This window comes from Betta splendens, chromosome 19 (genome assembly GCF_900634795.4).
Source record: "Betta splendens chromosome 19, fBetSpl5.4, whole genome shotgun sequence".
Taxonomy (NCBI): Eukaryota; Metazoa; Chordata; class Actinopteri; order Anabantiformes; family Osphronemidae; genus Betta; species Betta splendens.
Genome location: NC_040898.2, coordinates 2,660,832 through 2,684,141, shown reverse-complemented (window position 1 = coordinate 2,684,141; position 23,310 = coordinate 2,660,832). Strand labels below are relative to the sequence as shown.

The window sequence follows — 23,310 nt, the reverse complement described above, 5'->3', positions numbered from 1 at the left end:
ACTCACGCCACCAGTATTCGTCCTCCAGTATCTCGATGGCCAGTTCTACCACGGAGAGCCGAACCTGGGGGCTGGGTGCTTCCGCATATCTCCTGGCTAAGCCCTGGAGATCGCCACGGATGTCCTCCGGTAAACTTAGGCAAACGAGATCCATTACTCTGGTGAGCGGCTTGTACACGGAGCCGAACAGAGAGGGAAACAAAGGAGAGACAGCGGCGACTGACCGGGGTGAAGGCGGGGCGCTGGCTGGGTCCAAGTCTGGCCAGATCGTTCTGTCAGGAACGCTCGGATGAGGACACAAATGCACAGCGTACACAGGTTGACGGCGATCAAGGGTGGTTTATTCCAGATTAGGCGAGGTCAGTTCAGGCAGAGTCATTCACTAAAGACAGGAGTAACAATACAGAGTCGTCAGGCGGAGAAGCGTGGTCAGGCAGGCAAGGTCAGTAACAGGCAACGGTAGAGGATCCAGGCAGACGTGACAGGCAGGGATAAGGCAGGCTCAGAGTCAACGAACAACACAGGATACACTATTTACAGCAGGACTAGATCAACGAACGAGACTACGACAGGAACACACAAAACAACGATCTGGCAGAGAGCTAGGGAAACAGGTGGTGGTTAAATACAGGGAGTTGATCACTGATACTAAACAGGTGTGTGTAATGAAGACCGGTACTGACAGGGAACAGCTGTGACAACGGGTAAACAGGAAGTAAAGCAGGAACAGAAACAGAAACCGGGAGTGCTACCAAAATAAAACCGGAAATGGAAACTGGAACCAAAATAAAACAAGGAACAGAGCCAGAACCTGACAATTTTAAAGTTTAGCTATAAACACACACATCTCTAAATCGTTTTAAAATAAAAGCATTAAACCAATTTTTTTTGCTTTAATAGAATAAATTCTGTTTTTGAATGGTCAATTCAAATTCAGCAATAAGTCTATGCCAGTAATTACTGGTTTATTATTACTAGTTAATGAAACAATTAAACAATTACTCACACAAGCTTGCTGTAAGTCATTTCAAAATAAGAATACTAAACTTTTAGTGCAACTAACTAAGCTCTAAACCTTTTTAATTTCTGCTTTTGACTGCTTTTTTGTTATTTAGGACAACTTAATAAGCGCTTTTTCCAGTTTACCAAGTTAGGACACACACTTCCTCAAATTACTTTCAAAATAAAAGCACCAATCTAATTATTTAGCCTAAATATCGCTTTTGTGAATTTGACTAGTTAATTATAACCAGTTAATGAAACTATTTTACTGTTTAGCAATTATCTGCACACACTTCCTTCAAAGCTTCAACTTTTATCAATTCAAATCAAAATACTTGTTCTGAAGCAAATTTAAGCCGTATTAAATATTTTCAAAACATTTAGCTATATTTCAACAAATTAATTAATTGATTTTCAGCAGTTTGTTAATTTCAGCAAATCTTTTTCGTGTTTCCTCCATATGAAATTGAACTACTTCAGCTTCTTCTGCAAATATTCAGCACTGTTTAATCAATTCCTATTTCTCCTTAGATACATTCAACTATGATTTACATGATTGAGCTATTTCATCTGTTTTAAATGTTTCAGTTACTTTCAGCAACTCTTCAGGAATATTTTCAGCTTGGAAGCATTCACTGTGCATTTTCTTATGGAAATGCTTTTTCTAGTTATTCTTATTATTTCGCCCTAATTTTCGGCCGCTATCTACTTCTCAACGCTTCATCGTAGAATCATCGTTCAACGTTCTAAACGTGCGTCATCGTTAGACGATGCAGGCTATTACTTTTCACGTTTTCAGCTTTTCAACTTTTAACGTTATTCAACGTTTTTCGACGTTTTTTTATAATGGTCGTCTATGGGAATCATCGTTCAACTTTTTGTCAACTTGCCTCTTTTCGCCAGCTTCTGTCACCGTCATACTTTGGCGTAGAAACATCATTTCAACGTCAAAAGCGTCTATCATCTTTCAACGTTCTCTGTGTACATCAGCGTCCTTGTATCTTTTATAGTTTTTGACGTGTGAGCGTTTAAATATCGTGTGGTTTTTGTTAAATTTTCAGCTTTTCCATTAGTGTGTATTGCGTCTGCTAGACTGCGTGATGTCACAGCTACAGTGAGAAAGTGCGCTTTTTTAAGACAGAACTTCAGTCTCTAACTTGTCACTACAGCCACAATTTTTACTCTATCAACGTAATTACTTCACTAAATCGTAGTCATAATTGTCTTCTTTCTAATGATGTGTCTGGATATACCCTCAGACCTATACTTTATTCGCTATCAACCTCAAAGCGCAGAGACATCCCGAAATTCTCCCATAGACCCTAATGATAATTTTTGGCAGACGTCTGGGGAGAAGAACAGAGGAGACGTATTTTAAAATTGCCACTGTGGCTACAAGCTTTTGTCCTTAAACATAAAATTCACACCATATGCTAACTGAAGCCTTGGGACTCGTAAAATGAACTAATCTTTGTGATAACTATCATGGTTTAGCTGGAACAAGCCTGTTTATACATGGTGAAACTCTGCTTTTACAGAGCAGAGTGAGCCTGATTTTCCCGCCTTTCGTCTCCATGGCGACGGCGCAGCTGCAGATGTCACTGACAGGTCAAACTCCTGATGCTCAGTGTAGACAGCAGTTCCATGCTTATTACTGATTACTCAACTACACTATTGGATTGTGTAGTAATTAGGCACACACTTCCTCTAAATCCTTTCAAAATAAAAGCACCAAGCCAAATAATTAGCTTTAATAGCAATATTTCTGCTTTTAGATGGGTAATTATGACTATTTAAAGATACATTAACAGTTTAGTAATTACCCACACATGCTTCCTCTACATCCGTTCAAAATAAAAGCACCAACGCCAATTATTAGCTTTAACTGCACTGTTTTTGCCTTTGAATGGGTAATTATGATTATTTAAAGACTAATTGACAGTTACGCTATTACCCCCACACATTTCCTCTAAATCCTTTCAAAATAAAAGCACCAATTACAATTTATTACCTTTAATGGCAAGATTGATTAGAAAAGTTCTGGTTCTGAATACTTACCAATCGTTAATGAGACTACTTTAGAGTTCAGTAAATAACCACTCACACTTATTAGGGTGCTTTTATTCTGAAAGGGCTTAATCTAAATATTTTGCTTTAATCTCAGCAGCAATGACTTTATGAACTACTTTACTAATAAAATTATTATCATTAGAAAAAACATTCAGCAGCGACTTCTTCCAAATGACAGAAAGCACTGTCTAGATCCATTAACTTTAAATTTATTAAATCCTCTGTCTTACCTAGACAGCTTCTCCCCCATAACTCATATGGAGTTAACCTCAATAATTAACTCTTCCAAGTCGTCCACTTGTCTTTTAGATCCAATCCCAACCAGATTACTCAAAGAAGTTCTACCTTTAATCAGCTCATCCATATTAAATCAAATCAACCAATCTTTACAACTAGGCTATGTACCACAGGCTTTTAAGGTGGCTGTGGTCAAACCTCTATTGAAAAAACCAACCCTTGACCCTGGACAACTAGCCAACTATAGGCCCATTTCAAATTTACCCTTTATTTCCAAGATTCTGGAAAAAATCGTGGCTAAACAATTATCTGACCACCTTAGTGGGAATAACCTGTATGAAGATTTTCAGTCAGGATTTAGAAAACATCATAGCACAGAAACAGCTCTGGTTAGAGTCACTAATGATCTTCTATTAGCTTCGGACAATGGTCTAGTTTCTGTCCTTGTCCTGTTAGATCTTAGTGCTGCATTTGATACAATTGATCATCACATTCTATTACAGACACTAGAACATAGAATCGGGATTAATGGAACAGCATTGGGATGGTTTAAATCCTATTTGTTAAACAGATTCCAGTTTGTTCATGTTAATGATAAATTCTCCACACGCACAAGGATTAGCTATGGAGTTCCACAGGGTTCTGTGCTGGGTCCAATTCTGTTTAGCTTATACATGTCTCCTCTAGGTGAGATTATTAGAAAGCATTCTATTAATTTTCATTTTTACGCAGATGATACTCAGCTATACATGTCCTTGGAACCAAATGAAACAGATCAACTAGTCAAAATTCAGGGTTGTTTAAAAGACATCAAATCCTGGATGTCCCAAAACTTCCTTCAACTAAACTCAGATAAAACCGAGATTCTTATTGTTGGGCCTAAAAATCTGAGAGAGACACTATTGAGTCAGATAGCCACCCTGGATGGCATAACATTAGCTTCAGATTCTACTGTGAGGAACCTTGGTGTCATGTTTGACCAGGATCTCTCTTTTACATCATACATTAAACAAATCTCCAGAACCGCCTACTTCCACCTTAGAAATATGGTTAAAATCAGAAGCATCCTCTCTCAGAGCGATGCAGAGAAACTGATCCATGCATTTGTTACCTCTAGGCTGGACTACTGTAACTCCTTACTCATAGGATGTCCTAACAGCTCCTTAAAAAACCTACAGCTCATTCAAAATGCTGCAGCCAGAGTTCTGACAGGACTTAGAAAGAGAGATCACATTTCTCCTACATTAGCTTCTCTGCACTGGCTGCCTGTAAAATGTAGGATAGAATTTAAAATTCTCCTACTCACATACAAAGTACTCAATGATAAAGCTCCTTCTTATCTTAAAGACCTTATAGTTCCTTATGCTCCCAGCAGAACACTTCGTTCTCAGAGCGCTGGGCTACTTGCGGTTCCTAGAGTGTTTAAATGTAGAACAGGGGGCAGAGCTTTTAGCTACCAAGCTCCTCTCCTCTGGAACCAGCTCCCTCTTCAGGTTCGAGAAGCTGACACACTCTCCACCTTTAAGATTAGGCTTAAAACCTTCCTTTTTGATAAAGCTTATAGTTAGAGATGGTTCAGGTCACTGGCAATTATTGTTAGTCACAGGAACCATCTCTTAGTTAAGCTGCAATAGACATAGACTGCTGGGGGACTTAATTTATACACTGAGCTCCTCTGTTTCCTTCTACCTCCTCTGTCCCATAACCTCCCATCATTGTCCCATGTTTAACTAACCTTGTCTCTTTCTGTCCAGTAGTTGTGCTTCTCTCCTCTCTCCCCCCCCCCACCCCCACTCTTTCTCCCTCTCTGTCCTCACCCACAGGTATCATTGGACTCAAAGTTTGGTGTCTGTGATGGGCAGCTGCGGATCCAACCATCCTGCCTGCATCCAGTCCCTGGTCCTACCATCCTGCCTGTGCTCTGTTGTTGCTTGTTGTTGCTTGTTGCTGTTGCTGTGCTTTTCTATCTCTCTATCCTCTCACCCCAACCGGTCGAGGCAGATGGCCGCCCACATCCAGTCTGGTTCTGCTGGAGGTTTCTTCCTCGTTAGAGAGGGAGTTTTTCCTCTCCACTGTTGCTGTCAAATTAAATGCTTGCTGTATGTGGGATTTGTTGGGTTTAGTTGTGTGAGGTTTTAAACCTTACTTTGTAAAGTGCCTTGAAATAACTTTGTTGTGATTTGGCACTATATAAATAAAATTGAATTGAATTGAATTAATAGGGCTATTCTTGCTATTGAATGAAATATTATGACTGTCTAATGACTATTTTTATAGTTTAGTAATCACTCACACACAACCTCTAAACCCTTTCAAAATAAAAGCACCAATGTAATTTATTACCCTAAATGGCAAGATTTTTGTTTCTGACTGGTAAATTTTTAAAAGTTATTGAACTATTACATAGTTAGGTAATTATTTACAAATACTTTCTTCAAATCAAAAAGCTAGTCAGCTTATTTATGATTGTCAACAATGCACCTTGGTCAACTTTTTAATCTTTGACATCTTTTCAGCTTGGTCAAATTAGGAATTTTTTTAAATCGCCATCTTTTGTCATCGTTTTATTCTTTGTCAACGTTTTCTCGTTTTCATCGTTTTCATCGTTTTTAACACACATATATTACACCAGACCTATTTTACTGTTAAGTTTTTACTATTAAGTATCTGATGTGTGCTCAATTGTGGGGAGTATAAAGGGCAACAACTTGTTGATGGCTTAGTTATTTTCTGTTCACTGCAAAGTTATAATTGTTCTGTGTGGTTTAAAACCGGCAGCGCCACAGCAGCAACACATTCTTGCTTTCATTCTCCTCATTTTTTTCATGTCTTTAAATAGAAGGCGTCTCTTAAAAATATGTACACACCCACTGCTCTAACATCTGATACAACATATTGGCTTCACATAATTCTGTGATTATGCGTCGCGGTTTAATTGATATAATTTAAATGCGCATGGCCAAGTAAAGACGTAGAGCGCAGTCCATCTGCGACTACAGCCGCTTATTTAGGTTTTAAACTTCCACAACTTGTTAATGAATGTTTTCCAATAGTCGTAGATTTTACGTAAATAACCGTAATAATCATAGGAATTTGTTTTACAGCAGTTGTCGATCGTAATTTTGACAGGACGCCAGAAATCAGCAGATCTACAGCGACGCATTACAGCAACATGTTTGTTCCTACGCGTTTACTCTGTGTCTGCAGGACTGCAGTTTGACTAGTTTTGACTTCGTGTATCATCGTAACTGAGTGGCTGAGATCACTTTTTCCCCCCGTGTACGTTTCAACATTTTCATTTCCCATTCGTCCACCCAGCCACTTTCACCGGCGTTTTCGTTTCTCTTGCGATGAGCGGCAAACGTATTTTAATCAAAGCACCGCCTTACAAACCAATAAACCAGGCAAAAATATTTGTTTTTTACAAAAAGACACGGAATTGGAGGTAATATGTTTTTATTGTTTAGAGACAAACGGAAAACACAAAAAGTCGTTCTCTCGTTACCTCTGCTTATAATTAGGTGGAGACATCAAACTCTTACACAAACACGTGACGTGTTTCGGAGTCATGTGTCCAGACAGAGAGTGACCAATACACAAATGTATGGATGTGCAAATGCAGGCTACGAGAGAAATGGGGGAGTGGTGCACTAGATGTAGCGAGAATTTGTTTTGACTGTGCGTGTCATTGTAACTGAATGAGTTGCTGATGTGACTTATTCGGCCTGTGCATGTTTAAAAACTTTGATTTCCCATCCGTCCATCTATCCGCCTTCACTGGCTTCTCCTTTCTCTTGCTATGGGCGGCAAACAGATTTGAATAAAAGCACCGCCTTACAAACCAATAAACCGAAAAAAAATATTTTTTAACAAAAACACATGGAATTGGATTTAAAGCTGTTTTTTTTTTCGTTTAGAGAAAAACGAAAAACAAAAAACCTCTGCTTTTAATATTAATCGAAGCTCATCCGTGGATGGGTCGCGGGGCAGCAGTCTTAGCAGAGAGCTCCATGAAACACGAGATGGAATGATATGTGATGTGTTTCGTACTCAGATGACTTGGACCAAGTTCGACCAAGCTTTTGTTTGTCTCATTTTTGCTCACAGTCGCAAAGGCAAACTTCGCATCCCTCCCCTCCCCCGTAGAGACGCATAGACATGCTAATGTGCTGCTACTACTCGATCAGCAGGTGAGAAATACTTCAGCTCCGGGACAAAGCTCCGTGGGAGATTGGGCAGCATCAGGCGGCGTGATCAGCTGCAGGTCTAAGACTCATTAATGCAGCAAGTAGTTTGTTCTACATACGTTTACTCTGCAAAAATAAACATATGTATTTATCGTAGCTTTCTGGTCGAATTTATTTGTAGCACTTCGACATTCGTTTAAAATATGCAGTGCATTTTAAAATGAAAATACTATTATTATTATTTATTACCTTTATTGTAAACACAGTATTAATTGCACAATTTGGACTGGCAATGATTTGCGCTTCTTCCATAATAATCATGGATAATCAAGGAAGAAACTGCAGTTCATAGATGTTAGGGACGGTTTGTAAGGATTCAGTGTGTTTTTCAACTGAACTGTCAGCCAAGGTTTGCATTATCAAATGAATGCGCCTGTCAGCGGGGAAGACATCAACTCTATTCAGTCGCTCTTCAGTCGCTGCTGCCGTCTCCTCCCCAGTTCACACACCTTAACACTAGGACTACTGCGTTTTCTAAATATACCAGTTCCTACTACAAGGTGATCCTACGAAGTAATCCAGCTGTTTATTTCGTTATTACTCCTTACACCTTTACCACATAAAGACATTGCAGAGCTACAGCCATGTTCCTACAAAGTTAACCAGCTGTTTATTTCGTTATTCCCTCTTTCACGTCCGTCTGGTGAATGAAAGTGGGCGGGGCCATCCACGTCCCAGAGCAGAGACACTGGGGGAAGGGGAAACGCGCATCAACATGCAGGACAAAGATCTGCGTTTCTCTGCCTACTACAGCCTCGGCTGCGTTGGGTTGTTCGTCTCCCTTTCACCTGTACCACATGAAATGTGTTCGGGCGCACCGTTCAGCCTCTTATTTTCGGTTTTAAACTGCCATAATTTGCCATAATTTACTTACGTTCATAACTTCATACTATAACGCGACCAGCGGTTCATTGTCTTGGCGATCCATGCACTAAGTAATACAACGTTGTCATCTCGTGATCACATGATGATGATGAGACGCTGTTTTTCCAATAATTAAAATAAAAAAACTGCTTCCACTCAGACTCGAACCCCGGACAAAAAAAATTTTGTAGCCATGCATGTTAACCACCAGGCCACCCAAGACCTGATTATTGGTTGTTCTACAAGAGGCTATATGACGTAAGCAACTACGATGTTTTAGGACCAAAAGTGGGAGTCAATCGCCACCTACAGGCCAGAAGGACATAACACACTCCTCCCGCAGTGCAAACCGGGCACTGACGCGGCAGATTTGATACCCAAACACGGTGGGGGTAGACACTTTTACCGGCTGCCTCTGTACAGTATGGTCACCACTCGGTCAATAGGTGTAAAATACTTTAGCTCCGAGACAAAGAAAAAGCTTCATGGGAGATCGGGCAGCATGATCAGCTGCACCTATGTAGCCTTTCACTTCACTTTTTTTAAAAGCTCTTCTTATGGTATTTCACACAAGTCTGGCAGACTACCACTGCAAACCTGTAGAGAATATTATATAATAAAAATAAATGTATTGTATTAAACTCTCTCTATGGTATGCTAGAACGCCAGGAGTCAGCAGATTTCCGACTCATTAATGCAGCAAGTTGTTTGTTCTGCATATATTGATTCTGCATGAGTAATAACGACTGTTTTACACTTATTTAGCCGAAGACAAAACTCAAAAGAGATCCAACAATTCGCTCAGCTGCACCTAGTCTGTGGAACGCTCTCCCAGAGCACACAAGAACGCCACAGACTTTGAGCGCTTGATAAAACGTATTTATTTACTGGAGCCTTCAAAGTCGGTAAAATCCAGAGTCGCTCAGATTTATTTGCGACATCTGATTCTTCCGCAGGAATAATATACGTGAAAATAATACGTGGGACCACGCACTCGGTACAGCACACCCGAAGAGGGCCGAGTGGAGGCGGTCGGCGAAGGAGGCAGCGCCACCCCAGCGGCAAGATGCACCGAGGGCGATGCCACCAGTCAGGCAGATAATACCAGCGTAGGGCCTGGGGACCAGAGCCGAACCCAGGCGTGAAGCTGAATCCAGACACGGGGACCGGCATGGAGCCAAACCAGAGACGAAGACAGACGTGGAACCGGAACCAGAACCAACTCAGGCATAAAGCCTGAACCAGAGACGGGGACTGACGTGGAGCCAGAACCAGAGACGAGGACAGACACAGAGCCGGAACCAGAGACAAGGGCATACGTGGAGCCGGAACCAGAGGGACAAGGGGTCACAAAGAGCTGGAGCCAGACGAGACACCGGAGCCAGAGACGAGAGATGATGAGGAACTGGAACCAGACGAGACATGAGCTGGGACAGGTGGTGTGTACACTATAAATGATAACGACTAATACTGCATTACAGCGATAGAACAAAACACAACAAGGTAATAGTTTTAAATCATTAGGCATGCTTGTTGAAGCATGTGTATTAATTCATGTGTTAATTATGTCAGCAGTGTTCATTTGGATTCCAGCTCATGGGGGGAATAGCAGGAAAGAAAAATGTATTAGAAACCCAAAAACCAGATGAATTTTCAAAAAATCGCAAAACTACAGGCATGAGGCAGTGACATGTCTGAATTCAATATGAAAATAAGTTGGTAAAAGGAGAAATAGCAGAACTAAAAGGTGAAATTGATGAAAGCGCACAGGATGGGGCATACAAGGTTAGGTAAAATGCTTCATCTAATAGGAAGAAATAAGTGGAGGAAATAGTAGAACTTGTGTTGTGTTTGAGTCAAAGACATAGGCAACAGAGGTGATGAATGCACAACTGACACAGCAGAAGTTGTATGATGTTGATTGGCTTGTTTTTGTTGCCTTTACAACATCAGCCATCTCCTATTGCTTATCTTACTGATTCAGATGTAAATTCTGACTACTTTGGCCTCTCACTTTGCCATTAACACTGACCATAAACCCATGCAATAAGAGAAGGACTGTAACTAAATCTACAGTTGAGGCAAGTAAGGAGAGCTGCACTTAGGCAAGTACACTGAAGGCATGGAGAGCGCTCTGGTTACCGGACATTTTGTGTGTATCTGTGAATGTGTGTGTGTGTGTGTGTGTGTGTGTGTGTGTGTGTGTGTGTGTGTGTGTGTGTGTGTGTGTGTGTGTGTGTGTGTGTGTGTGTGTGCACTGTTTCTACTTAGCTGTCTTTATGTGCCACAGAACGAGGGAGAGTGCAGAGAATAAAGCAAAGAAAGGCAGGATAGAGAAATGGAGTGATAGGCTAGGAGGAACATGCTACACAGAGAGGTTTAGAATTACAGCAGCCAGCATCCTTGCTGCTAGGTGCATTTCTAATGTTAATATACGATAGGCTTTGAAAGACAGCTAAGAAGGTTCTTACTCAGTAATCAAATTGGTGGGTCTACCAAATGAGAAACAAGGACTACAAGCAAATGAGATCGCTGATGTTCAAAGACCTTGGGCAGAAAAAGGAGGGGCAAATACTAAACTCCAGGGAGGTCTTGCAAGGGAGGAAGTGACAGAACTTTTGGGGTGAATACCAAGTCAAGCAAGAAGACAGAACTGCTCCACAGGAGAGTCGCCACACGACTACATACTCATTCAGGATCAAAATTACTCTACTGAGAAACAGAAGTGATATTGCATTGAAGAGAACTCAAGATCGACTCACCTCAAACCTGAATAGGACGGAGAAAAAAGGTAGTGGTAAACCTGATCAATAGTAGGTGACAGGCAGCAAGAGAAAAGGAAAAGAGGACACAGGAACAGAAGCCACTTCATTGCGGGAACTGGAACTGGAGCCTTTGAAACTTAAGAGTGGAAGCCACTATAACACAGTAAGTGAGTTAGGCAGCTGTGGCTGGAAAACTGTATTAAAAAGACAAAGAGAAAAAGGAATAGTGGTTTTGAGATTACTATACCATCATTTTTAAAATCTCATGATATCACTTCATTTAAAAATCTTCACTCTACCTGTTTTACAATAACATACCAGCTGTATTCACCCTTTCTCAACTCTAACTGCTCACAATTCTGAATCCACAGGTGAAGATGCCTGCTAATGGAAGCTGTCCCTTAAAGCTGCAGTTTGGTCTAATTAATCATGAGGGTTGCTACCTCACTGCCGAGGCTTTTGGCTTTAAGGTAAAGACATGCAAATAAGTCTAAAATGCAAACTGCGCAAACCAACAGTCTTTAAGCTCTATCAGATAAAAATACATCTAGGCTATGTTTGGATACTTTATTTCATTTTTAGGTAAATGCATCAGCTCCAAGCCTAAAGAAGAAGCAGATATGGACTCTAGAGCATGACTCCAAAGATGCCCAAATAGTCTATTTGCGCAGCCACCTACGGCGGTACTTGGCCTCCGACAAGGATGGAAAGGTCACCTGTGAGTCAGATGGACAGAATTCAGATTGTCGCTTCCTCATTGTGCCTCAGTCAGATGGCCGTTGGGCCCTACAGTCTGAGCAGCATCTCCGTTTCTTCGGTGGCTCTCAGGACTATCTTTCCTGCTTTGCCCAGGTAATCACAGATTCTGAGCTATGGGCAGTGCACCTGGCACTGCACCCACAGGCCAACCTGCTGTCTGTGGCTCGCAAGCGGTATGCCCACCTCTCAATGGAGGATGGAGAGATTTCTGTGGATCTAAACATTCCCTGGGGCGTGGTAGCATTATTGACCCTCACATACCAAAGTGGGAAGTACTGTCTAAAGACTTGCGACAGTCGCTTCCTCAGCAGTGATGGTAAACTCTTAACACAGAGAGGGAAGGCCACAGCCTACACCCTGGAGCTGAAGAGTGGTAAATTAGCCTTTAAGGACTTTGAGGGGAAGTACTTGTGCCCCATGGGACCAACGGGGACCCTGAGGTCTGGACGCTGCCCTAAGCCAGGCAAAGATGAGCTTTTTGACCTAGAGGAGAGCCACCCACAGGTGGTTTTTATGGCAGCCAATGGGCGATACGTCTCCATCAGACAAGGTAGCAAAACACAAACACTTGCAGCCATGCATGCAGCTTCCCAGATCTCTGAAGTATTACACATACAGTCAAAGTTCTATATAAATAGGAAAGACATTAACTTGACGTGCCAAAATGTACATTAACAGTGTAAAGTTTGGACTCACCTTCTCCTTTCTTAACTTTTATGGCTATTTATAGTGTACATTCTCACTGAAGGCATCAAAATAGTGAATGAAGTCAAAACATGGTTTATATTTTAGACTTCTGTTAGCACACACTAGCTTCTTTCCATGAGCTGCAAAGACTGACTTCTGATAAGGGATGCAAATTATATGTGTAATGTAATGTGTAATTTTTCCAAGAAAACAAGAAACACGAGGTTGGGAAAGAATCTGTGAGACGTTAGATCAATCTGCCATTTGCGCCAAGGGTATTTGCTTTTAGAGGCATCCACTGATAATGCTTGGTCTTTCTATCAGGCCTCTTACACCCATGGCAGGTCACCAATCTATTGCACAAGATTGCACAACACATCTTATCATTAATGAACAATACTTACAGGCAATGCTGAGCAAATCGAATCAGCCTGGACACTTTCTTGATAGACTGGCATTAACTAATCAGGAGAAGGTGCTATTTAGAGAGAATCTAAGACTTCATTCTACAACAACTGGACATACAATATACACTGTTACACTAGAATGAAGGTTGCCACAGAAATATCAGAAGGCACGATTTGCCTTTCTTTGCTAAATAATATAATATATATGGTCGCATTCTCCTCCACTACCTTCTGGCTGCCAGATAATAGTGTAACTAAAGAAACAGCTGCTTGTAGACTTTGCAGGGTAATACTTGAGCTGAGGGAAGTGTAGTCAGAAAGCAAGCTACTGAGTACAGTAAAATTATTGGTTGAGAGGAAAAAACACACAACAGCAAAATAACCACACATAATATATAGAGAACACAGTGTACAGTACATGCACACACATAACTCGCAACCTGCTCTCTTCTCTGCATAAATAAAAGCTTTATTTTTATCCACACACAGCCATGCAGTCCTCCTGCATAGAACATTGTGGTAGACTGTGATGAATTATTAATAAAGTTGGTCAATGTTTCTGTAAGAAAAAGCTGGAGTCTGCTTTCAGAAACCCAAGCTGCCCTTCACCTGGAACCTTAGCTTCTGCATGTCGCATTCAAATGTATTAATTTAATCTGCTAACCCTGGACTCATCTGTGCCTACATATGCAGAAACAACAAACAAAGTATTTTTTTAAAAATGCATGTGCTCATTCACCAGTTTTATAGCGAAATCACCATTCCAGGTATCAAATATTATTACTTATGCCAAACACTGTAACACTAGCTTATAGTAAACTGAAAAAACTACAAAAATCTTTAATACAAAAAATGCTTAATTGCTAAATTAGACAAAATGTAGTTCATAAAAAACATATATATACTGTATATATCTTCTACCGCTTAAGTATGCTTAGAGGATTAAGAGCAATATTATTATACAGTATTTACTGTAGAGACTCCGTGTATTGTGTTTTACCTCCAGTATGACTTAGCATATATGCTGAGACATATTTAGAGAATCGACTGGACTGGAAACTGGAGAAGTGTAGCCCATGGATACATCATTTGCAAACTAGCCTTATTAGAGTCTTAGCCATCTAACGCAGTACATCTAGCCGTGACTAGCTCTAAGGTTTTTGTAAGCGTTTGTGCTGTCAATAATGTCTGTCATTACAGCCCTTAGGTCTTCCAGTCTAAGCAGTTCACGCAGAAAATTAAAAGGAGATAATAGTCCAAAGACACATACTTTCTATTTTCATGCACGGGAATATGTACATATTTACTACATATATATAACACTATGGGGTCATGTGCAGAAAAACAAAAAAAAAAACGAATACCGGTAATAATGTGTGACAGACTGACATCAGCTGTTTTGGATTACATGCCCATGTGTCAATGCCAGGTTACCTAAGCCTCTTCCACTGCTCCAAGCCTGCTCCAAACACGCATACACGGACGTACAAACAAACAAACAAACAAACAAACAAACAAACAAACAAACAAACAAACAAACAAACAAACACACAAACAAACAAACAAACAAACAAACAAACAAACAAACACACACAAACACACACACACACACACACACACACACACACACACACACACACACACACACACACACACACACACACACGCTGTGAGTGTGCATGCATTCCTTCTTTATTTTATCTGTGAGAATCCAGCAGTTCTCTAAGCCTGAGCTAGCAAAAAGTCTCAAATATTAGGTTACCTTTCACAACACTACTGTAAAAAATTTAAAATCTCAATTAGAAGAAGAACAAAGAAGAAAAAAAAAGCCTTTATTTGCCATTATCACATCTGTTACAACATCACAACGAAATTGGTCCTCTGCATTTAACTTACTCAAGTGTCTTACTGAAGGACACACCAGGCCACCTGGTAATGAGTTACAATTGAAGTAGTGAGTAACAACTGAATAAGTGAGTTCAGCTCTAGTAAATTAATAATGAGTAAATAGTATTTTTGGCATGTTGTCCTCTGGTTTCAGTGCAAAGCGTAAGAACACTGACACCAGACTGTGTGTCTGTAGCTGTAAATTCTGCAGAGTTAGATTTTTCCATGAAAAAAAAGTAGAAAAGGGTCTTAAGAGTTACTAATTTTTCAAATATAAACTCTTTTTCCCAAAGGAAAAGACAAGGGACTCACATTCCCCATCCTGTATAATCAACTGGTACCCCTAGAAGCTCCTTGCTCACAGTATCAAGTGTTTCAATGCAACACACTTTGGATCAATCAATCAGAGTGTGAGGGCACGTTTTTTTAAGCCAGAATAGTTTTTTTAAACTGCCACTATAGCCACAGTTTTCACTCTATCAACGTAATATTTTCTCTCGTTTGTAGTCATACTTGTCTTCTTTTTAATGACGCGTCCGGCTCAGCCATCGGACCCATCCAGCACTGTGGTCTCCAGCGCTAGTGAGATGGGTGAGGTGGCTACACCTAGCCTCTCAGCTAGCTCTACATCCATCAGGCCGGCGTCCCCTCTGGAGTCGATAAATACTGGCTGCTGGATGGAGTTGGTCTGGGTCCTAACGGTCACAGTAGAGAATAAGCATGCGGAGGCATTACTGCAGATAGTCCGACTCACCACCAACTTCCGACTTAGTGGTGAGCCCGGCCTTTTACCGAACAGCTTCTCACAAAATGGCTGGTCTGGCCACAGTACATGCACAATCCTAACTCGCAGTGTGTCGGGGCAGGGGTGGTGAGATCGCAATGGACTCTCGCCATGCAGTGGTCCAGTGGAAACCCTGGCTACCGGAGAACGTTCCGCCCCATGTCGTTCCTACCTCTGTCCTCCAGTCTCCAGCGAGTGTCTCGCGTTTGATGTGGCTGAGCCGCAGGTGGATCTGAATGACAAGGTCGATGAGGTCATTCAGGTCTCTAGATAGATTGTGGGCTGCCAGGCAGTCCTTCACACAACGTGGGGGACCCTGGATGAATACATCCCTGAGCACCGTAGTGTCCCTCCCGGCCTCTGCTGCCAGCGTCCGGAATTCTACGGCATATCTGGCTGTGCTCTGTCTCCCCTGCTTAATGCACCGTAACCTCTGCGCGGCCTCCCTCCTGGGGTCATCTCCTGAAAGATCTGCTTCAGCGCCGTGGACAAGCCAGCGAAGCTAGCTCTTTATTATCACAATGCTTCCAGCATTCACTGTATTGTTTTTCTAATCTATATTGTAATTCTTCCGTCTGCATCTAACTAATCCTGCATACTTTAAGCTACATATTCAAATACACTTAGGCAAGTACACTGAAGGCATGGAGAGCGCTCTGGTTACAATAATAATATCCAAACGTGCAGCTTTTTAAGACAATGCGGGCTATTATTTTTCTCATTCATGTTTAATATTTTTCAAGTTATTAAGCTTTTTTCAACTTTTTTTCCCATTGTAATGAATGCAAAAAGCATTTCGAATCCTCTTCAGCTTTGTCTGTTTTCAGCTTTAACTATTTCAACACACTTTTAGCTACAGACACCATTTAAACTACAAAACAATCTTCAACTATTCAACTATTAATGTCTTGTTTAGCTTTTTGATATCTTTAAGTTATAGTAGTTTAAGTATAGGGTGTTTTTTTAGGAATTCTCAGCTTTTCCATTAGTGTGTATTGCGTCTAATTGAGTGTGAGATTTCACAGCTAGAGTGTAGAGAGATGCTTTCTTACGCCAGAACTTTTGTCTTTAACTTCGTCACTACAGCCACAGTTTTCACTCTATCAACGTATTTACTTCACTAGTTTGTAGTCATACTTGTCTTCTTACCAATGATGTGCCTGGCTAAGCCATCAAAACTATACTTTAGTCTGTATCCCAATGCACAGAGAGTTCCAGAAATCCTCCCATTCACTCCAATGGAAAATACTCTCTGACCTCTGGGTAAAATCACAAAGAGACAGGCATTTTTAAATCGTGACTGTGGCCACAATCTTCAATCCTTTAGCATAAAACGCACACCAATTGCTCATTGAAGCCTTGGGATTCATAAAGTGAAGTTATTTTTGTAATAACCTTTATGGTTTTGGACTAACAAGCCTGTTACACTGGGGTGGAAATCAGCCTCATTCCAGCTCTTTGTGTTGATCAGTGGAGGTTCCTGCATGTTCCATGACAACGGCGCAGCTGCAGCAGATAAGGGATTGAGCTCAGTAGCACTTTGACTTACAAGTCAAACTCCTAATGCTCACAGCAGCTCTATGCATATTACTGATGACTTCATTGCACTCTTGATTCCCTCAGTGGCAGCAGGGGTAGATATTATGCTTTTTTAAACTACCTTTTTTAAACTAACTATTACTTTGTAATAGTTGAGCAGGTGTTTTTAGGGAATTAATTCAACATTACAGCATTCAACAATATATGCAAATTTATAGCACAATGCATTGTGGGTAATGCGCCATAACAGAACGTGGTGTTAATAGGGGTGACCCTTAATGATGAACAATTTTTTGATGAGGCTTTTCTTATTGACATAAGAGACTAATCTTTGCGTTTAATTATAAAATGTATATATTTTAATGTTCTTTTAGAATAAAAAAAAATAAACTCATTAAAGCATTTTCATTCTATAATGAACTATGCACATTTGGCTAAGACGAAGACTTTTTAGTTTATAGCAACATACATTAATTGTTTTTAGAGTCCTTCTTACAAGCAAGTCCAATTGACTAATTGCTTAAATAAATCCTGTACTTACAGGCAATATCATTCATGTCCCTGCTGCTCAGATTAGATGAGACACACAATAACAGCTCATCTTGGTGCACTTCCTTTGTAGTAGGCAAGCACTACTTTTCACACAACCCACAAAGCACTGCTCATTGATGGTCACTCTCACACACAATCCCCTGACTCGCGGTGTACCACACAAAAACAGAAAAACAAAAAGAACACATTACAACCATAAATGAACAAAATGCTAGTTTAATTTGACCAAAGTTATACAACTTTTTGAATCCTAACTTTGACTATAAGACTTTAAACACAAAAAACAGTTGTTTTACCCATAAGCCTTAGCGGCTTAGGGCGGGAATAACTGCTGTGAGCCAGTACAATATTTTAAAATTGAAATTGCAAAGACTGATGCATGATTTTGTATAAAAATATTCTCATTTGTTTTAGGTTTAGCGTTTTGGCACTGTTGCAAATTTCAGGTGTTTGTTTAATAAAATAAACATGATAAAATCACTAAGGATTTGTTTTCTTTGAGGAAACTCTTCAGCCAAGTCATCCTGGACCTATTATGTACTGTAGCACAGTGGTTTAAGTCCTTGACTCTGGAGTGGGACGTCTGTGTTTGATTCCTGTCTGAGGCATGTATATGCAATCACTTTATTGTATAAATATCTCTATTTCCCAGATAAAGTGATTTATATCCTTAATGTATCACTATATTATTCTTAGAAAGTTCAGTCGTTAGATTAGGATATATACAGCCACTCTAAGCAGTGATATGAGCAGCTGGACCTGAATGCAGGAATTTCTGGTTCAAAACCCCGCTGGAGCAAGTCTTTAAGCTTACTTCAGAAAAAAAGATTTACAGCACTGTTGTCATGTATAAAACACTTTTTAGTGAAATTAAACTGCTTTTATTTTATTTGTTCACATTCAGCTCTGCAACTTCTTAGCAAATCTGATCAGCAATACATTCAACTCATCGGCTAGTTACAGTAATGTTTCAACTGATTAATTACAAATAGATAATTAGAATATTTTACATTATAATAAGGCTTGTTTATGTGTTCACTTCTTGATATAATTACATTGATTTCCTTCAGATATATTGAGTTATAAATTTTAGCATTTCCCTGCACATGCGTCATGAAATGCTCCAACTTTTCCAAATCTAAAAATTTGCTACTTCTTTTGCAGCTACTGTCAGCTGTTTTAAATGTTTCCACAGCAGTCAACTATTCTTTCAGCTCTTGGACTCTGTTTACCTATTTTGATACATTTAACTATGTTTCATCAAGTTCAGCAATCCTTTACATACCTTCTTCATTTTAGCGTGTCTTGAATTTCAACAGATCTCTTTGAACTATCCTTAATTTGAAAGACAAGCTTTTTTTAACTACCTGGTCTTTCATATAGTTATGGGGCAGCATTCAACAAGCATTCAACAATATATGCAAATTTATAGCACAATGCATTGTGGGTGATGCACCATGACAGAACGTTTTGTTAATAGGAGTGACCATTGCAATAAATAATGGACAATCTTTGGATTAGGCTCTAAATGTTGACATAAGAGACAAAACTTTATGTTTAGTTACAACATTTATTTATTTTAAATTGTTTTTTTAATCTCAGAATGCTTTAAGCTTTTATCTTTTCCATACAGTAGAATAATCATTTTTGCATTGTGTGCTTTTTTGTATTAAAATACAAAGTTTGGCTTAGGTTGACACTGTCTACACTACTGCACCATTAAGCAAGAAATTAAATCCTTTATGTGCTTCTAAGTGAAATCATTCATGTTTCTTGTTCTCACTGCGCAGGCAAGGGGACACTAAACAATAGCTTGGTGAGCTCTCTTTGTAGAAAGCAAGACACATTTGTTTTTCACACAGCCAAGAAATCACTGCTCGTTGATCGTCACTCCAACACACAATCCCCACACTCACGGTGTGCCACACAAAACAGAACAAAAACAAAAAGAACAAATTACAACCATAAATGAACAAGATATGAAATTAATTTCACCAAACTCATAACATTTTTTGAATCCAAACTTTAACTATAACACTCCAAAGACCAGAACGGTTGTTTACCCATAAGCCTTAGCGGCTCCAGGCGGGACTAACTGCTGCGAGCCACTACAATGTTAAAATTGAAATTGCAATGATTGATGCATGATTTTGTATTAAAATATTCTCATTTGCTTTAGGTTTAGAAGTGTAATATTGCTTTTCTCATTCATATGTTTCATATTTTTCAAGTTATTAAGCTTATTTCAAATTTTTTTCCCCATTGAAATGAATAGAAGGATTTCAAATCCTCTTCAGCTTTGTCTACTTTCAGCTTTAACTACTTCAACACACTTTAAGCTACAGACACCATTTAAACTACAAAACAATCTACTATTAATGTCTTGTTTAGCATTTTGATATCTTTAACAAATTCTGAGTTATAGCAGTTTAAGCATAGGGTGTTTTTTTAGGAATTCTCGGCTTCTCCATTAGTGTGAATTGCGTCGCACAACAGGTGATCATTGAAGCCTTGGGATTCATAAAGTGAAGTTATTTTTGTGATAATCTTTATGGTTTTGGTGTAACAAGCCTGTTAAGCTCGGATGGAAATCAGCCTCACTCCAGCTCTTTGTGCTGATCAGTGGAGGTTCCTGCCTGTTCCATGGCAACGGCGCAGCTGCAGCAGATAAGGGATTGATCTCAGTAGCACTTTGACTTACAAATCAATCTCCTAATGCTCACAGCAGCTCTATGCATATTATTGATGAGTTCATTGCATTGTTGATTCCCCATAAGAGTAGGTGTAGACATTAAGCTTTTTTAAACTACCTGGTCTGTCAAATAGTTAAGGGGGTGTTTTTTTAAGGAATTAAGTCAACATTACAGCATTCAACAATATATGCAAATTTATAGCACAATGCATTGTGGGTAATGCACCATAACAGAACGTGGTGTTAATAGGACTGACCCTTAATGATGAACAAATATTTGATTAGGTTCTTCATGTTGACATAAAAAACTAATCTTTGTGTTTAATTACAATTTTTTTTATTTCAATGTTTTTTTAATCACAGAATGTTCTTCAGCTTTGTCCTTTTGCTCATAAATGCATTAATGGATTTTCATTCTTTAATGATCTATGCACACTTGTCAAGGTGAAGACTTATTGACTTTAGCAACCTACAATAAATTATTTTAGAGGCCAATTAACTGAATGCCTCATTAAATCCTGTACTTACTTAAAGCTGATATCACTCGTGTTCCAGCTGCTCAGATTATAACAGCACTGCTTGGTGCACTTCCTTTGAAATAAGCAAGCACCCCTTACTTTTCACACACATTAAAGCACTGCTCATTGATGGTCACTCTCACACACAATCCCCTCACTCACGGTATACCACACAAAAAAGAACAAAAACAAAAAGAACACATTACAACCATAAATGAACAAGATGCTATATTAATTTCATCAAAGTTATAACATTTTTTCGAATCCTAACTTTAACTATAAGACTTTAAACACAAAAACGGTTGTTTTACCCATAAGCCTTAGCGACTCAGGGCAGGACTAACTGCCGTGAGCCACTACAATATGTTAAAATTGAAACTGAAAATGATTGATGCATGATTTTGTAATAAAATATTCTCATTTGCTTTAGGTCCACCGTTTTTGGACTGTTGCAACTCTCAAGTCGTTTATTGAACCAATAAATATGTTATATTCACACACACATCTCTCTCCATGTGGAGACAGCTCTTCAGCTACAGTGAGTCCTCTGTGAGTCCACAGTATATACTGTGGTTCAATGGCTTCAGTCCTTGGCTTGCACCTTTTGTTTTGCAGATCCAATCAGCTATACATTCAACTCATTAGCTAGTTTACGTAATGTTTCAACTGAATAATTACAAATAGTTGATTAGATGTAATGTAGCAATATTTCTGCTTTCAACTGGTTTGTTTCTCAGCTTTTCCATTAGTGTGTATTACGTGAGCTAGAGTGCGTGGGCGCGCTTTTTAAAGATAGAACTTCTGTCAGACACAGTTTTTACTCAGCTCTATGCATATTATTGATTACTTTATTACACTGTTTGATTTTTTAGTATTTAATCAGACACTTCCTCTGAATCTTTCAAAATAAAAGCACCAACCCAACTTTTAGCTTTAATAGGATTATTTATGCTTTTGAATGGACAATTGTGACTAGTTAATGAGAGTATTTTATATTTTAGCAATTAAGCACACACAGCTTCTCCACATCCTTTCAAAATAAAAGCCCCATTCCGGATCTTTAGCTAAAAATGACAATATTTCTGCGTTTAGCTGGTGTATTGTGACTAGATGATAAGACAATCTTAAAGTTTAGAAATTACCTGCACAGGTGTCCTCAATATCCTTTCAAAGTAAAAGTACCAATCCAAATTTTTAGCTTTAATAGCATAAATTCTGTTTTTGAATGGTTAATTGTGACAAGTAATGAGACTATTTTAAAGTTTAGCTATAAACACACATCTCTAAATCATTTTAAAATAAAAGCATTAAACCAATTTTTTTTAGCTTTAATAGAATAATTTTTGCTTTTGAATGGTCAATTATGAATCGGCAATGAGTCTATAAGTAATTACTGGTTTATTATTACTAGTTAATGAAACAATTTAACCGTTACTCACACAAGCTTCCTGTAAATCATTTCAAAATAAGAGTACTAATATTTTAGTGCGACTAACTAAGCTCTAAACCTTTTTGATTTCTGCTTTTGACTGCTTTTTTTGTTATTTAGGACTACTTAATGGGCGCTTTTTCCAGTTTAGCAATTTAAGACACACACTTCCTCAAATTACTTTCAAAATAAAAGCACCAATCTAATTCTTTAGCCTAAATATCGCTTTTGTGCATTTGACTAGTTAATTATAACTAGTTAATGAAACTATTTTTTTTGCAATTATCTGCCCACACTTCCTTCAAAGCTTCAGCTTTTATCAATTTAAATTCAAATACTTGTTTTTTTTTTTTTTTTTTTGTTCTGTCCAGCAGTTTAGCAAGCAGCATTAAGCGGTGCAACCAGCTGCTGAAACCAAGCAAATCTGTTAAGTAAACAATCGGAGCAAAAAAATAAATAAATAAAAAAAAAATAAATAAGAAGCATGGATGTACCTTAGGCTAACACATTCATAACTAAACAGTTTTTGTACTGTGGTTTACCTTGGAGATTAATACTAATACCAATAATAGTGCTAAGGTATGTGCACATACTAATTCCAACATATACATACAATATACATACATATGTGCATTATTATACATATCCCATACTACTTAATAAAAGTCATGACATACAACACCACAAATTCCATATTCACACATTATTCATATTGGTAGTGATAAGTATCAATAATACTTACAGTTGGATTTGGAAAGTGTCCCACTACAAGGTTAGTAAGGCTGTAGCTTAACATTATTTACCCAAAGGGTGAGGCAGACGTTGGTGCATGAACAATGCCACTTGTGGAAGCCAGGGTGATGTGAGGGGC

At 39.1% G+C, this 23,310-nt stretch overlaps 2 protein-coding genes across 5 annotated transcripts in view; both read left to right on the top strand.

Moving 5' to 3' along the window:
- The window catches only part of LOC129603358 (uncharacterized), a 395,454-nt gene that overhangs the window by 196,118 nt on the left and 176,026 nt on the right, over positions 1-23,310 (top strand). The gene's annotated exons all lie outside the window — the stretch shown is intronic.
- The window catches only part of fscn2b (fascin actin-bundling protein 2b, retinal), a 43,640-nt gene continuing 31,082 nt past the window's right edge, over positions 10,753-23,310 (top strand). For all 3 annotated transcript variants that reach the window (XM_055504166.1, XM_055504165.1, XM_055504164.1), the window contains exons 1-3: positions 10,753-11,348; positions 11,557-11,655; positions 11,768-12,494. In XM_055504166.1, coding sequence (XP_055360141.1) covers positions 11,563-11,655; positions 11,768-12,494 — 820 coding nt within the window. In that variant the 5' untranslated portion in view covers positions 10,753-11,348; positions 11,557-11,562. The remainder of the gene's footprint in view (positions 11,349-11,556; positions 11,656-11,767; positions 12,495-23,310) is intronic.